Below are 16,350 nucleotides of genomic sequence, written 5' to 3'. Positions count from 1 at the left end.
CAAAGATGCAAAAATTCTGAGAACGCATCTTCGCATGGAGTGCAGGCTTCCAAGAGGAAACACCTGATGCTCTCTGCATGTCTTCTTGTTTTCTGAAGGCTACATCTTGCAGTACTCCGAGGATAACAGTGAGCAGTGGGGGAGTTTCCCCATCAGCCCAAGCGAGCGCTCTTACCGCCTTGAAAACCTGAAATGTGGTACCTGGTACAAGTTCACTCTGACTGCACAGAACGGCGTGGGGCCCGGGCGCATAAGTGAAATCATAGAGGCGAAAACCTTAGGAAAAGGTATGTGCCTTCTTTCGCGTCTGGGTTTCCTCTCTCTTCTAGATCGAAATCACCAGAGATGCGTCATGCATTTGCCTGTTTGCGAGTTGGAGCTCGTGTTCCCCAGGGGTTTGGCAGTGTTGCAGCCTCTCGAGGGAGCTGGCCGCTTGGCTGGTCCCCGCAGAATGTCCGGTTCTCTTCCTTCAGTGTTTCACTTGAGGTTGAAGAGTGTCCCCTGAGAACCAAGGGCTTTGTTGCCCACAGAAAGGTCCCAGGCTGAGTAGCCCTCAAGTGAGACCGTGGCCCTCTCACCTTCTTTTAGGGTGACCTCGTTTTGGTCACTGCATCCCCCACCCCATGACATTGACCTTGCCTCATAGGCCCCGCCTTCCAGGTGAGCGGTCTGTTTACCTTTCGCGTGTGCTGGTTTTCCTCTGAAGCGTGGACCTTGAGGGACATGGACGTGCAGGCTACAAGCTTCAGCCCAGAGACCCCAGCAGAGGGCAGCTATAGCTGCACATGGGTGCGAGGGAGACACCAAGAGAGGGTCTCTGCAGGTGTCCTCACCTCTCACGCGCCTCCCATGAAGTAGACCAGGTGGCTGGAGAGCCTGAGCTGACGGGCAAAGGGGCAATTGGCTCCAGTGCCTGAGTTTTCAATAACATGGAACAAGGCTCAGATGTGGCGGGTGGAGGGACAGAGTCCGGCAGAAATATACCCGTTAGGTCCCCAGGCTCCAGCCCGAGGTGCCTGGATAGCCCTGGACACCTGCGGGTTCTTCCCAAGTCCAGGTCTGTCTTCTCTTGAGTCAGGTCCATCCATGAACGGACGCGGGTCAGCCCAGCACATTGCAGTGCTTCCTTCAAAACCACTCAAGGATACAGCACAGGGAACTCTACCCATTCTCTTGGGATAGAACATGATGGACGATAGTAGGAGAAAAGAATGTCTGTGGATGTATGACTGGTCGCTCTGCTGCACAGCAGAAATCAACACAACAATGTAAATCAACTATACTCTAATAAAAATAGAATAAAATAAAAAAGCACTCAAAGAAACACACTCGTGAGAATAGCACTGTTCTTCAGGAAACTCTAAGGTGCAGCAAAATCACCTCTACCCACCCCGTTCTCGCTTGCACACCTGGCTTACTATGGTGGACGGTCGCCTATTGGTCCATAAGATCCCTCTAAACAGTGGCCGGGGAGCAGGTGGCCCGGGACCCACGTGGACTGGGCTGCCGGCCTGGAGGAGAAAGCAGCAGAGGGACGTGGGGGATGCAGGGCCGGCCCCCACTCAGGCGCCTGCGGCTGACCCCCTGCGCCTCCCCCCGCAGAGCCCCAGTTCTCCAAAGAGCAGGAGCTCTTCGCCAGCATCAACACCACGCGCGTGCGGCTCAACCTCGTCGGCTGGAACGACGGCGGCTGCCCCATCACCTCCTTCACGCTGGAGTACAGGCCCTTCGGGACCACGGTCTGGACCACGGCCCAGCGGACCTCCCTCTCCAAGTCCTACATCCTGTACGACCTGCAGGAGGCCACGTGGTACGAGCTGCAGATGAGGGTGTGCAACAGCGCCGGCTGCGCCGAGAAGCAGGCCAACTTCGCCACGCTCAACTACGACGGCAGTAAGCTGGCCGCCCGCCCGCCTGCCCGCGGGCCCCCGGGGTCTGGGCTCTGTGTGCATGCTCGCTCTCCCTGCCCCTTGGCACCTGTCCTCGGCGCAGCCCGCGGATCCCTGTAGGCTTTGGGGCCCCTCAGTCTGCTCCCCGCCAGGGCGCCCTCCACCCGAGACCCGCAGGACCCTGGCTGTGATCTGGGACGGAGGGTCCGAAGGCCCACGGGAAGGTCATTGGTGAGGGAGCCTCGTGCAGGAGTGACTTCTCTTTGGGCTGAAGGCTTCTCTGCCACGTGGTTGTGTGCTTTGTCCTGACCTTGGGCTAACATTGCTTTTGTTGTCTCCCTCCCTCCCCCCACCCCATCCCAATCCGCATAACAACTTTCTTTTGGCTCTCATTTAGCCCTTAAACTGCATGTGCAAAACAGTTCTCCATGGTAAGGGGGCTTATGCTAGTCTCGGAGCAGAAACAGAGGGACTGACGGACATAGAAGAAAGTCACGAGATGTCAGTGCACACACACTCACACACACTCGCACACACGCCCACCACTCACACGGTCTGCATGGGCTTTCCGAAAACCAGGAGCGGGGTCTCTTGAGGAGAGGGGGTCTCTCGACGTTTAGTTGACTGGAATTAAGTGATACTGATTTGCATCCTTTTTTCCTGCCTCGGGTATTAAGGGCCATTCATTGCTGTTGAACAAATGCCAAGCCCAGTGAGGTGATGTGACACTGACTGCTCCATGGTTATAGGGCGCTTCAGAAAGTCCTGAGTAGCAGTGCACTGATGCTGATTTTTGCAGCCTTGCAGCTCCTGGTCCAGGGCCCGCCGATCAGGCCAGACCACAGTGCTGGATGACTTACCCAGAAAGTCTGTGTCTGAGCAGACACCCCAATACTCTGTTCACCCCTAGACCAGCTAAGGGGTGGGCCCCCTCTGCTTATATGCACTTGGGGTCTCACTTAATTCAAGCTCCGGCAGGAACTTCCCTGGGGTTCGGGTTATCCTGTCCCAAGAAAAGCGTGTCCGTGAACCCAAAGACCGGCACATACGACTGAAGAAAGCTTGCAGATGCAGCACCCCCCTTGGTCATTAGTTCCCGGGCTGTCCCAGCCGGCCTGGGGCTCCTTCCTCCGGCCCTGGACACAGTCAGCCCATCCCCGAATCTCCCGCCAAGACCGTCTTCCCGCCAGACCCTCCTCATTGTGAGCCCAGGCCCGCCTCCAGCCTTGCAGGTCTGGCCCCACGAATGTAGGAAGGTGCTGCAGGGGGGGTCCTCCTGGTGCTGGTCACACCTGCCTGGGCCCTGGCCCCTGAGGCACATCTGTCCTGTGGCCCCGGAGTGCCTGGCCCAGCTCCTGGACAGCGAGCCTTCTCCTTAAGAGCTTGGCTCCTGGTGGGCCACCTCTCTCTGGCCTTCTGGCCTCAGTCACCAGGGACCGAATCCCAAACTGTCCCATCAACAAAACATCACCCACCACGGCTTGCTCTCCCCTCGAACATGGTCTCATTCTTGGATCTGACAAAATAAAGGACGTTGACACTAACCAAGCATCTTTCCTCGAGTTTAAGGGCTCTCCAAAGTCCTTTGCTAGCAGGGTGCACGTTCAGGCCAGAAGTCTGTTTCTTACTTTAGATGACTGACTTCCACTAATTGCCTTCCAATCACCGCACTCTGGCTCGCTGCTTCTCTGTAATCTGTGTGGTCCAAAGCGCTCAGCCTCAAGGTGCACATTGGCGATAGGCTCACAGCTAATCATCTCATTAGAAACCACTCACATGTGACATTTGAAACTGCCATTCCAACTTGCAAAGTGCTCTGCAGATATGAAATATCTGTCTTTTTTAAAAAAAAATGTTCTCACTTTAGCCAAGGTCTGAAAACATCCTGGGAGCTACAATTAAAATTTTCTGAAACCCGAAATGATTTTTTATTGCAATAAAAATAAGAATCCTTACTTATATTTTCCCTGAAAAAGATGGCCATTTTCTTTGAACCAGTCTCATGGATGTATAGCTTTCATATCTCTTTTGTCACTTCTGCCTGTAGAAGTTTTTCTCATTTTGGGAAAAACAAACATTGGCAATTCGCCTTATTTCTACCCCAATCAGATTTCCGATTCTACCACGTCTTGGCTTGACTTTGCCTGCTGCCGTTTCCTCAGCCAGATGCTTCCGCTCATCCTGTGTGGTCCCAGTTTTGCAGACCCCTTCTCACCTGCATCCCCTTACATGCCTCTGGCCTGGATTTTGAGCATTTTCCGATTTGGGTTTCTAGCTAAAAGCACTGGATATAAAGTTGGAAGAATGCTCTTCCCGGCCTTGTTAGAGAGCAAAGGGGCCTGGCATCCTGTGGTCCCCGCCCCACACACTAAGTGCGAGATAAAGACGCCCTTGGCTCAGAGAGAAAGTGCATTATTTTTGCATTATTTTTTTCTTAACTCACTGACTTCCTGGCCCTTGTTTTACCTGGAAAATACAGTGGGCTGGAGCATCTTACACAATGGCGGGTACCCATAAAACGTGGATGCCTCTGTCTGCATCTCTGCATCCATCAGGTCCAGCCCCTATGTAGAAGGCAACTTAAAACAGCTCAGAGTTCAGTCTCCTTGGGTGCTGCCTTGTAATTCTGAACAATCTGAATTTCATAGCATTAATGGGTCAATAAACAGCTTACTTTAGAGACCTGGCTAGCTCCCCTTTGAGAAGTTAGTTTTGCTCTTAGACCCTGAAAGGAGTTTTAAAAGTAGGTTGGGTCTTACACCCGTGATGAAAAGCTGGCGAATAACCAAACAAAAGTGGATGTGAGCTCCTTTAAGCCGGCGTGCGTGGTCCAGCCTCCCGCAGACACCCTTCTGTCTGCTTGCCAAAGCTACTGTTCCTTCTCTGATGGGCCATTTTTCCAGCAGCCTCTCCCCATTGTATTGTGGGTGACACTCAACTCCCAGTACACGCAAGGGGCTTTTTTAAGCGCCCGGCCTGGACATGATGCTTTCAAGCGTCTGCACCCAGCAGCTGCAAAATGAAGTCCCTTTCAGAGAAACGTGCTTCTCCCTTTGTGCAGACTCCGATCCGGTGTTTCGCCGAGCAGTTGTGAGGTTGGGCGGGAGGCGGGTGAGCACGTAAAGAAATTAGCCAGGGCCTAGGTGAAGACTTGCTCTCATTCTCATCACTGCAGCCGCCCTCGGACCACGTGCGCGGTTCTCGTAACCCGTCATCCCTAAAACCTCCGCCATGCTGTCGTCATTAATTGCCACCTAACATCACGACCCTGCTTTCAGGTACAATCCCCCCACTCATTAAGTCAGTTGTCCAAAGCGATGAGGGGCTGACCACCAACGAGGGCCTTAAGATGCTGGTGACCATCTCCTGTATCCTGGTGGGCGTCCTGCTGCTGTTCGTGCTGCTGCTGGTGGTCCGGAGGAGGAGGAGGGAGCAGAGGCTGAAGAGGCTCAGAGGTGAGTGGAGGCTCGGCCGCCCACCCCCATCCCCAACAGGACAGCCCGCTGGGAGCGCGCTGAGCCCCCAGGATGACTCCCCCTCGCTGGGCCGGGCCCTGCCCCGCCTGGCTCTGTGACTGCGCTGTGCCTTCAGCAGGACCCCAGGGCCTCCTGGCCAAGTCCCCGTCATGGTTGTCCTCTGAAATTGACGGAGAGCCGGGCTGCTCTGAGCGCCCTCCGTCCTCGCTGTCGGCAGGGCAGGCGAAGAGAATTCCTTTCACGTGGGTTTGCCAGCCCCACTCTTTCCTTTTCAGTCGCTGCATCAGAGCCACCAATTACAGCCTCCTTTAAAAAGACCCATCAGAGTGGCTTTGGAAATGAGACCTCTTTTATTGCCGGGAAGTGGAAATGGAGGGCTTATGGTACTGGGAGAGCGTATTGTTGGGCAGAAATCACACGCTTTTCTGAAATAGGAATTTGAACGGAAGCCGGTGTAAGGGTTTCGCTTTAACAAAGAAAAAAAAATACTGGCGGATGAGGACAGAGGCCAGTGAGAACCCCTGTTAGAGCACCGGTATCACAACGTCCGGCTCTGGGGGTCTGTGTGACAGGGCTATTTCCAGCGTCTGGCCAGCAGCCCTGCTTGCCCTTGCTCTGCAATGTGAGGACAATGAGTTCTTTCAAATACAAAGCCAAAACTAAGACAGCGTTTCCGAGTCGCTCCTCTTTACCTGTCAGGGTTTTGGACCAAGCCTCTTTTTGGTAAAATGCACATCCAAGAGATTCGCATTTGAGCATCAGTGCAGCGTGGGGTGTGCAGCATTCTGTGTATTCTTCAAAAGTATGTTTCAGGAGCAAGTCTGGAATCACTCTCCCTAAAGCATACCTGGCACCTCCCAGAGCCCGGCTGATAGATTTGGAAAACATGGACTGCTTGTGTAAATACTTGATTTGACTGTAGTCCAGTTAGCGCAGCCGAGCATGGGGCTATTTCCACCGGCAGCCAGAACACACCTTTTGATATGATTCTGACACATTTGACTATCAATTTGCTTCCACTTTGCCAGCAAATCAAAATATTTGGAGGATACTGCACTCCATCTGCACACTATTAATCCTTTCATTTAAATCTTCTGCAGCCCAGTGATTCAAATGAACCATTCAGCGCCACTGAAGTATCCTTTCTCAATCATGTTCTCTACTTACCTTTTAATTTTGCAGATCCACTTAAGTGAATCCTTTATCCTAAGCACTATGCTTGGTGCTCTATGTATAAGATAAAAAGAAAGAGCCTTCTGAACTTTAGGTTTAGTGTGGGAGGCAGACACACCAGCATCTACCAGGAAAAGAGCCAAAGCTTCATGAATGCTAAAACAGGGCTCCAAAAAAATCCTATGGAAGCACATAAGAGGAATCAATGAGGTCCAGGGATTGAACCCACAACCTCATGGGATTCCTTAGCCACTGAGCCACAACGGGAACTCATGGGATTCATTAGCCACTGAGCCACGGTGGGAACTCCCAGATAACATTTTTTAAAACCAACAGGGAGTTCCCATTGTGACTCAGCAGGATAAGAATCTGGCACTGTCTCTGTGAGGTTGCAAGTTCGATCCCTGGCCTCCCTCAGTGGGTTAAGGATCTGGCATTGCCGCAAGCTGCAGCCTAGGTCACAGACGTGGCTTGGATCTAGTGTTGCCGTGGCTGTGGAGTAGCTGCAGCTCTGCTTCGACCCCTAGCCCCAGAACTTCCAAATACTGCAGGCGTGGCCATAAAAAGAAAGGGAAAATAAATAAAATGCAACAGTAACATTTTCTCACCCATGGTTTCTATTTGGTCATGAGTGTTTGGCAGCAAATGGGTAAACGCTGAGCAAGTCCCTCCCAGCCTCTCCCTCTCTCTGCCAGAAGCCCCTTTTCTTTTTACCCCGGGTCCCTGTTGCTTTTACCTTCCCTGCTGTTGTATTTTCCTAGTCTCCTTATGACGTAAGCACCTCGACTTTGCTCTTCTTTGCCGAGACCAAGGAGAAGCTGGTTGGGAGGGCTCTGACTCTTCCTGGCGCCCTTGGGTTGGCCTGATGGCAGGCTGTAAATCCTTCCTTTTGTTCTTCATCATCCTTTATAATTGAGTTATTGCTTTGCAAGGGCTCCATCCAGAGAGTAGCATTTCTATCGTCGGCACTCTTCTATCCGACACCAGTATTGCGTAGCTGGTCTTAGTAAAGAAAGCAGTAGATAACGTGAGAGAGCATAGCCTTTCACTCCCAGAAACTATTTGGTTTTCTTTGTGCCAGAGAACAGAGAGAGCCAACACGAAGGTTTCAGGGGGAGGAAAAGATGTGTCCCCACAAAGGAGATGTATTTGTGGGAGATGCTAGGGAGCACAGAATTCCAGAGAGGCCGCTTGCCTGGCACAAAGCTATCTGCAGTCTTGCATTTTGCCCGCCTAACAACAGCTTCCAAATCAAGAGTCTGACAAGAGAGGCAGCAAGAAGGCAAAGGGCTGGGCACCTAATTCCATCCTCTTCCTAACATGAGGTTTAAGTGTGGAGACCCCGAAATACTCAATTCGTCAAACCTTGTCGATTATCTGCCCTGTGCCAGATACAGCATTTTTTTAAACCCACTGTAATGTTTTCTTAGCAGCCGTTTCGATTTGATCGCAAGGGTCCGGCTAGGTCCTAGAGAAAGAAAGGCTTCTAAGATTCTGTCCCAGAATTATAGAAGCTGACACTCCAGCGGCAATCAGCGAAGGCTCCCGCATCTGTCTAGAATATAAGAGAGGAATCCGTAAAAGGCCAGGCCTGGCCCTCCAAAGATCTTTGCCTTTTAGGCCTACAGGCTCCTGGAAATATTATGTGAATTGATGACATAAACTGTTTTTCATTTGCTCGTAGAAGGGCCCTGCAGCCACAGAGTTTAAGGTAGCAGGTGTCTGTCTATTAAACAGAGTTCATTAGCAGAATGACTCGGTCACTGCTTGACCCCAAGAGGCACAAGAAGCCATCCCGGGGTTAGAATGCATTCAAATCTCTTGACAGATTCAACAGAAAGAATGGCTTCAGACAATACTGATAATGTGCAAAATAAGGACATTTCTAATAATGTGTCCATGTTGCCTGAGTGAGCGCTGACCAGGATCGAAACGCGATGAGAAACTTCAGGGGATGAGACACTGTCATGGGGGTTCCCAGGGAACACTGTCAGATCAGCCTCGTGTTGTTAACTCTGCTCAATTGCTGGAGCTGCTCCGTGTTGAGAAGCAGGGTGTGCTTCGTGGTATAGACAAGCCACCTAGTTAGGTGGATGCGTCGTAAATGTTCCTTTATGTAAAAATCAGAAGAAAAGAAAGAAAGAAAGAAAATGGGACTAGAGCAATTTAGCCAACCTACATTCCTCCTTCCTGAGCGCTTTTACTAATTTTAGAGCATGGCGACCTCCTAACGTCTAAATTGTCTTCAAGTGCTACATTTTTAAAAATCTGTAACCTTATGCAGGAGTTCAGAAGCCACATGTGGCTTTTAATGATGCCCTGATTTTTCCCCACTTCTAGATCCTTTGAAGTGCAAGGTTATAGAATGAATCACTGGTGGGGCCATGACCCCAACCTTCCCAATCTTATAAAAATATGATTCTCATGTCAAGTCATCAAGCCCAGGATCACTGAATGCTTCTCTTTGAGTATGCACTTACCCCAGGGTGCAAAGTTACGCTGGCACCACCCGCATGGGTCAGCTGGCAGTGCCAAGCCAAAAAAACAAATTCCAAGGCTTCAGATGAGCTATGGATAAAAATCAGTGGGTGACACATTTTAACTGTTTTTAAATGGATTGATATTATATAACTGATCTGTCCCCGAAGGCCATTCCCAGGGAGAACCTGGCCTCAGGGTCCCACCTGGGCACAGGTGAAGGGGTGCCCATGAGGGGCAGTCTCTATTTTCTGAGTTCTAATATTCCAGGTATCTTCTCTGCAGGTGAGCTAAATCTCTCCTCACCTGGAGGACCAGCCCCTAGCTTGAACTTTCATAATCCAAACGAAGAAGGGTGGGCATCCAGGAGCCGGAAGACACCTGGGTGGGAGGTAGGCGTAAGTCACAGTGGCTGCCCACGGATGCCTTGAGCTCTGTGGTGCAGGGGGTGCCTGGCGTCCTTTAGTGAAGAGATGGGGAGCAGGTTCATTGCCCCAAGTGTCCCTTAGATGCGATCTCAAGCCTCTCCTCTGAAACTTTAGTTCTTGGCTTTGTGTTCTCTTTCTTCCTTCCTTTTTTTTTTCCTTTGACCTTAATTTATTAATAAAATTGCCCTTTCAAAATTCCAAATGCACGATGGCAGAATTAAATTGAGAAGAGAGGTTTCTGTGTCTGAGAGTGGGGAAGCGTAGGAACCGTGGGGTGGCCTCCAGGGCAGCCGAGGAGCGGGACGGAGGCCAGGCAGGCAGCGGGGAGGGGGTGGGTGTCAGCCCTGGCGCTTTGCCCTGCCCGCGTGTTCTGTTTGGTCCGTGCTGGTACCTGCAGTTTTCTGAGGTGGCGGGTACACGTGGTTTTCTTTCTGGGGTATATGTTTTTCATGGTTTTGAAATCAGCCTTCACTTGAGCATGCTGATGATCGGAAGTCCTGTCTGTGATGCTGTCAAAGTGTAAATGCGGGGTTGGAGGGCACTTAGGACGGGGCTGGCACCCCTTGGGGAGGCCCTTTCCATTCCACAGCAGAGCTGGCATTGTGTGAGGGAGCGTGCCAAGAAGAGCTTTTGAGAGATGGCCAAGCAGGGTAAAACCTGCCACCTCCAAAGTGCTCTTCTATTTTGGGGGGCGGATGCATGGGACTGCCCACTAGCGGTGTGAACCTAGCAGATTTCCATTTTACTGAACTAGAACGTCAGAGGTGGACATGTGATGACCCGGCTGTGGACACGAGTCCTCTTTTTTAAAGAAACACCGGAGCCTATAAACTCCAAGGCCGTTCAGACCGTCGGGACTGGCACAGCTGTTGTGCTGGAGGCCTGCGCTGCCTCGGTGGTCAGACCCCATCCCACGTGCAGAACATGGAACTGGGGAGACCACGCGGGATAGTCTTCATCCAGCTCGGGTGCCTCTTCCCGGGAACTGACCGAGCCCTGTGTTAATGGACAGAGAGCTCGCATTTCCCATGCTCTCCCTCCTCTTCCTTTCCCATAACGCTTCACCGTTCCCTGCCTTGCTTGTCTCTCTTAATGGTTGTGCACATGGGTGCATATAAACTTGACCTTGTTGTGCACTGTTGTGCTAATGTGAAAATCCTACATCAGTTAGAGAAGAGCTAGCAGGAGCTCTGAGGTTGCTGTGGTCTACCCCAGTTCTCTTTCCAGAACTGGAACATTCGAGAAAGAAGTAGTCTGTCCCATCCCTAGGAAGCCAACTTAAGAAAGTCTACCAGAGTTCCTGCTGTGGCTCAGCAGGTTAAGATCCTAACTAGTATCTATGAGGATGCAGGTTCAATCCCTGCCCTCGCTCAGTGGGTTAATAAGGATCTGGCATTGTCACAAGCTGCAGCATAGGTCACAGATGCAGCTCAGATCGGGCTTTGCCATGGCTCTGGGGTAGGCCAGCAGTCCCAGCTCTGATTTGACCCCTAGCCTGGGAACTTCCATATGCCATGGGTGTGGCCCTAAAAAGAAAACAAAAAGAAAAAGAAGATCTATCAATGGAACATGGAATTAGAATTAACAGAATCGGTGGCTACTTTCTAATTTTACTCTTGCCCATCAAAAATACTTGGTTTATTTATTTTTTATCTCTATATTCACTACCGCCCAGGCTCTCCTATATTTAAAAAAAGAGGGAGTTCTTGCTGTGGCACAGTGGATTAAGGATCTGGCATTGCAACTATGGTATAGGTTGCAGCTGCAGCTCAGACTGGATCCCTGGCCCAGGAGCTTCCATATGCCACAGGCGCAGCCCCAAAAAAGGGGGAGAAGGTTCCTTCCAGTTGGCATATCTTTAACTTACTGCCCTTCACTCTACTTCTTCTCTCCACCAAATTCTTTTTTTAAGGATTTTTTAATTGCTCAGTGAATTTCACTACACTTATAGTTGTACAATGATTGTCACAACCAAATTTTACAGCATTTCCATCCCAAACCCTCCGTACGTCCCCCACTCCCCCAACCTGTCTCATCTGGAAACCATAAGCTTTTTAAGGTCTGTGAGTTGGTATCTGTTCTGCAAAGAAGTTCGCTGTGTCCTTTTTTTAAGATTCCACGTGTAAGTGATAGCATTAGATGTTGGTGTCTCTCTGTCTGACTGACTTCACTTAGCATGATAACTTCTAGGTCCATCCATGTTGCTCTGGAACGCTTGGCTGGTGGGACCAAGCAAATGCCGTTATTTCTTTCCTTTTAATGGCTGAGTAAAATTCCCTTGTGTGTATGTACCACATCTTCTTGATCCATTCCTCTGTCGATGGACATTTAGGTTGTTTCCGTGTCTTGGCTATTGTGTACAGTGCTGCAAGGAACATGGGAGTACATGTATCTTTGCAGGTCATGGTTTTCTCTGGATAGATGCCCAGGAGTGGGATTGCTGGATCAAATGGTAGTTCCATTTTTAGTTTTCTAAGGAATCTCTATACTGTTTTCCACAGTGGTTGCACCAATTTACAATCCCACCAACAGTGTAAATAGGGTTCCCTCTTCTCCACACCCACCGAATTCTTGAAAGAGTCTTCTGCACTCAACTACATTGCATCTCACCAGCTCGCAAATCTGAAGCCTTACTGCTCTCTCCACCACTCAGATGAAACTGCTCTCTTAGAGGCGGGGGCCCATTACCTTCTGATCCCCAGTTCTCCTTTCAGTTGTCATCTTCTGGCCCTCTGTGCCCATTCAGGGTGTAAGCACTTGTTATTTTTTGAAACTGCTTTTGTCCATGTTTCTTTCTTTCTTTCTTTTTTTTTGGGGGGGGGTCTCTTTTGTCTTTTTAGGGCTGCACCTGAGGCATATGGAAGTTCCCAGGCTGGAGGTCAAATTGCAGCTGCAGCTGCCAGCCTACACCACCGCCACAGCAACTCAGAGTCCAAGCTGCGTCTGCAACCTATGCCACAGCTCACAGCCACCCCGGATCCTTAACCTACTGAGCGAAGCCTGGGATCAAACTGCGTCTTCATGGATGCTCGTCAGGTTTGTTACCGCTGAGCCACGACAGGAAGTCCCTGTTTCACTGTCACTAGACTGCCCTGGTCGTATTTCTCTGTCATCGCCCTGCCCACCAGAGGAAGGGCGAGCCCGAAGCCCAGGATGGAGGCAGAGACGTAGCAGGGGCTTTAGGAAGGTGTCACCGAGTCCCGGTCTCAGACCGAGCTGGAATTTGTGACAGACCACACAACTGTTGAACTGGGTTGGGCAAGAGGAAGAAGGAGCCTCGAGACGGTGTTCTCACGTTAACAGATGGTAGGTAGACGGGAACGACACAGCATCTGCTTTGCTTTGATGGGAACCAAGAGACACGCTCTTCAGAACAGAAAATGTGGAACAAGAATTATAAAAAAGGAAGGGAGGGGGAGGGGATCTAGAGAAAGAAAGGAAGGGAAGAAAGGAGGGAGGGAGGCAGGGAGGGAAAAGGAATAAGAAGAACTCAAGTTGCTAGAGAAAATGATCGGAGCCCCTGGATTATTTAAATGGATCTGTCTTTCTCGTCGTTATCGGGGGAGGGCAGCGGATGTGGCGTTATTCAGTAGTATTTCCAATCCCTTGCTAGCGGGGGAGCCAAGCCGTGTTCACCAGGAATCATTACAGAGATTCCAAGTGATAAGTAGAAACCGTGGGGACAGCAGTCAAGGCAGGAGCATCCAGGGACGGGGAGGGCTTTTGTCTCGTTGGGAAGATCAGGGAAGATGTCAGGTGGTTCCCATCCCTGGACCACAGAAGACAGCATCTTAAGATGCTAAGCAAGATGCGTCCGACAGAATCCCAGAGACCTTTGCCGATCCACTTTGCGCAGCGGGATGAGAGGTATTAGGAAGTAGTTATACTCCATACTCATTTTCAAAAACAGCAAATTCCAGAAATTATAGATTGAAAAATGTTGGTTGATTATAGAAAGGATAGTTTGTAAGCAAGGAATCAAGGAAATGACACGGACCACCAGAAGCCTGGACTGGTCCCATTTCTGCTTTGACAGGGCTGGTCGATAAGGGAGTACACCTGCCAGACCAGGTGTAGTACCAGCTGTAGTACCAGGCTGTCATAGCGGGCTGTACTGCCAGGCTGTAATACTAGCGGGCTGCCAGACCAGAAGGTAGCATCCTCAGGAAAAACTTAGTGTGGCTTTACTGAACCAGGGACTGGACCGAGCTTGGAGATAAAGGCAGAAGCGCCGATGAGAGCAGATATGAAAGCAGGAAGTCATGATGCAAGGTGGGAGCGCTGTCCCAGGCAGAGGCAGAGATGCTAGATGGGTGCAGAGGTCCCCGGAAGCCCAGGGAACCAGAACCTCCGCTTCCCCTGCTGGGCTTGGGAGGGTGTTCAGAGCACGTCGCGTGTATGTGGAGCAGTGGGGACAAAGCGAGGCCTCGGAGGAACAAAGTCACGGGAGTCTTGGCAGAAGACACAAGAGCAAGAAAGTCGAGAAGGGCTTGGAAGTCAGACGTGAGAGGCGACGACGGAGCTGGAAAGCAGCTCGGGCTCAGCATGGGGGCCTCACTCTGAGCCGAGGGGTCCTGCTGGCAGAAAGCTTCCTTTGAGATTTTCAGAGCACAGATGCCACACAGTAAGGGGTGTGTTCCATACTTCCTGCAGTGTGGCTGTTGCTTAGAGGGCTGAGAGTCTGGAGCTGGGGAGACCAGGAGGGGGCTGCTGGCCAGGAAAGGAGAGGTGAACTGAGGAGAGAGAAAAGCCAAAGTCGCAGAGAGAAGCGTTGAGTGGGGAACCTTAGGCAGACTTGGGGGGCAGTGGCGGGAGGAGGGCTCGGGTGCCTCACTGGGCCCCAGCCTCCTGGTTTGCAGAGGGCAGCACAGTCGTTCCCCGGCAGAAACCAACCTTAAGGGGACACAAGCCAGCAGTCCCAAAGTAGTGGGTGCACCCCGGATCCCCTGTAAGTGCTTAATCGCGACCCCAGGCCGCTCTGTCCCCACTACCTAGGAAACACCTGGTCCCTGATGCCAGCTGTGCCACCCAGACCCTGTCACTGTGCTTGAAACGCCACCTGCTCTCAGCTTTCTCAAAGGTGAACTCACAGAAGCGAGTTTCCCTGAATGTATCTCTCACGATGTCAGAGGAATCAAAAGGAGGCAGAAGGAGAAGGGACCCAGTGCAAGACGATGAGCAGAGGCAAGGGTACACCAAACTGGCTTTGGGTGCCAGGATGTGTGGGTGAAGATGCCTGCTCATTGAGACACGAAAAATTGACAGAGCATTGCAGTACCAGAGGGACCTCTGTTCTCACTCGCTGGATGCCGCCGTTCCTGAGAACACGGGGAGAAAAACATCACAGGACAGAAAGCCGCCACGACCAACTTCAGGAATGGAAAAAGAAGAGGGAGTTCCCCCTGTGGCTCAACGGGTTAAGAACCCGCCTAGTATCTATGAGGATTCAGATTCGATCCCTGACCCTGCTCAGTGGGTTAACAATCCAGCATTGCTGTGAGCCGTGGCGTAGGTCACAGATGAGGCTTGGATCCTGAGTGGCTGTGGCTGTGGCTGTGGCCGTGGTGTAGGCTGGCAGCTGTCGTTCTGATTCAACCCCTAGCCTGGGACCTTCCATAGGCTGTAGGTGCAACCCTAAATAGCCCCCCCCCCCAAAAAAAAAGAAGAAGAAGAAAGGAAGAAAAAGAATGATGATGACAGTAAAACAAGGAAAGCAGTTTCATTCTAAAGACGTCTGAGCTCCCTTCCAATTGTGAGCCAGAGCAGTGTCTCACTCTTTAGAACTGGTCCTTCTCTTTTAGAGAGTTGAGCTCACCAGTGCTTGACTGAGCTAAGAATTCCATGCTCTGGCGTTGTGTGTGTGTGTGTGTGTGTGTGTGTGTGTGTGTGTGTGTTTCCTCTGCAGTGTTACACCATTCAGAAAGGGAAGAAGCTTGTCATACTTACTTTGTCTTTGCAGATGAGTATAAAGCCATGAGCTGGGAAATTAGATGCTGTTTTGCTTCCTTTGCTTTGCCATATGAGTGGGGTAAAGGGGAACCCATCTGCGCACAGTTCCGGCCTCACTGTGAGGGGGAACAGCCCTGACGGGCCTGAAGAACAGAGCCCGGGCCCGTGGGGTGCCTGCCTCCCTATAGCTGCCCCGCTGGCCCACACCCCGCAGTTGTAGCATGCTGCTCCCCAGCGTGAGAGTAACTGCGTTCACATGTCAGGCCCGAAGGTGAAAACACAGACACGTTTCCACTCGGAGTCACACAGTCAGTGGAACCCATTTCCAGAAAGTTCTGTTCCTAGAACACTGCATTTGATATCCAGACTTTTTAGAGAGCAGTGAAAAAAAAACAAACAAAGAAGGCCTTTGTGTTCTAAGAAAGAAAACATTCGTTCTTGTTTTTGTCTTTTGCCAGGACAAAATGTGTAAAGAGAACGAATTATATTTTAAGGGAAATTAGAATTTCAAAGCAATGCCATCAAAACCTTACAAAAGATTCTACATCAGGTGTAGGCAGGATTTCTTTTATCAAGAGTGGTGACCAGGTCTTGGTAAACAATGCCCTCAGAGGAAAAAAGAAAGAAAAGCCTGATTTCTGAGTTTGAAATAAACATCAAAGTTTCCAGACATATGTCCTTTATGATTCTTTGATCAATGAAAGGGACTCCTCGCTCTGGAATATGCCTCTTTCAAGCGATCATCATCTTTTAAATTTTGATAACAAGAAGAGTGGACCTTGAACTACATAATGAGTTACTCTGAAGAAGTTAATTTTCTGGAAGTAAAATTGGGCTTTTGAAAGTGGGCCGATGAATAGGTTGTCATAACACCTTGAACAGGTGTCTGAGAATTTTGGCGGCAACCTTTTTATGCTGCCCTGTGTGTGTGCATGTATTTCATTTAGAAGAAAGGAG

At 50.7% G+C, this 16,350-nt stretch overlaps 1 protein-coding gene across 1 annotated transcript in view; it reads left to right on the top strand.

Annotated features, from left to right (window-relative positions):
• The window catches only part of DSCAM (DS cell adhesion molecule), a 725,315-nt gene that overhangs the window by 670,484 nt on the left and 38,481 nt on the right, over positions 1–16,350 (top strand). Inside the window, 3 exon segments of the mRNA XM_021071497.1 lie at positions 99–287; positions 1,603–1,893; positions 5,168–5,344. Of these exon segments, the coding sequence (XP_020927156.1) occupies positions 99–287; positions 1,603–1,893; positions 5,168–5,344 (657 nt within the window).

This window comes from Sus scrofa, chromosome 13 (genome assembly GCF_000003025.6).
Source record: "Sus scrofa isolate TJ Tabasco breed Duroc chromosome 13, Sscrofa11.1, whole genome shotgun sequence".
Classification (NCBI taxonomy): Eukaryota; Metazoa; Chordata; class Mammalia; order Artiodactyla; family Suidae; genus Sus; species Sus scrofa.
This window is presented reverse-complemented; position numbering and strand designations above follow the sequence as displayed.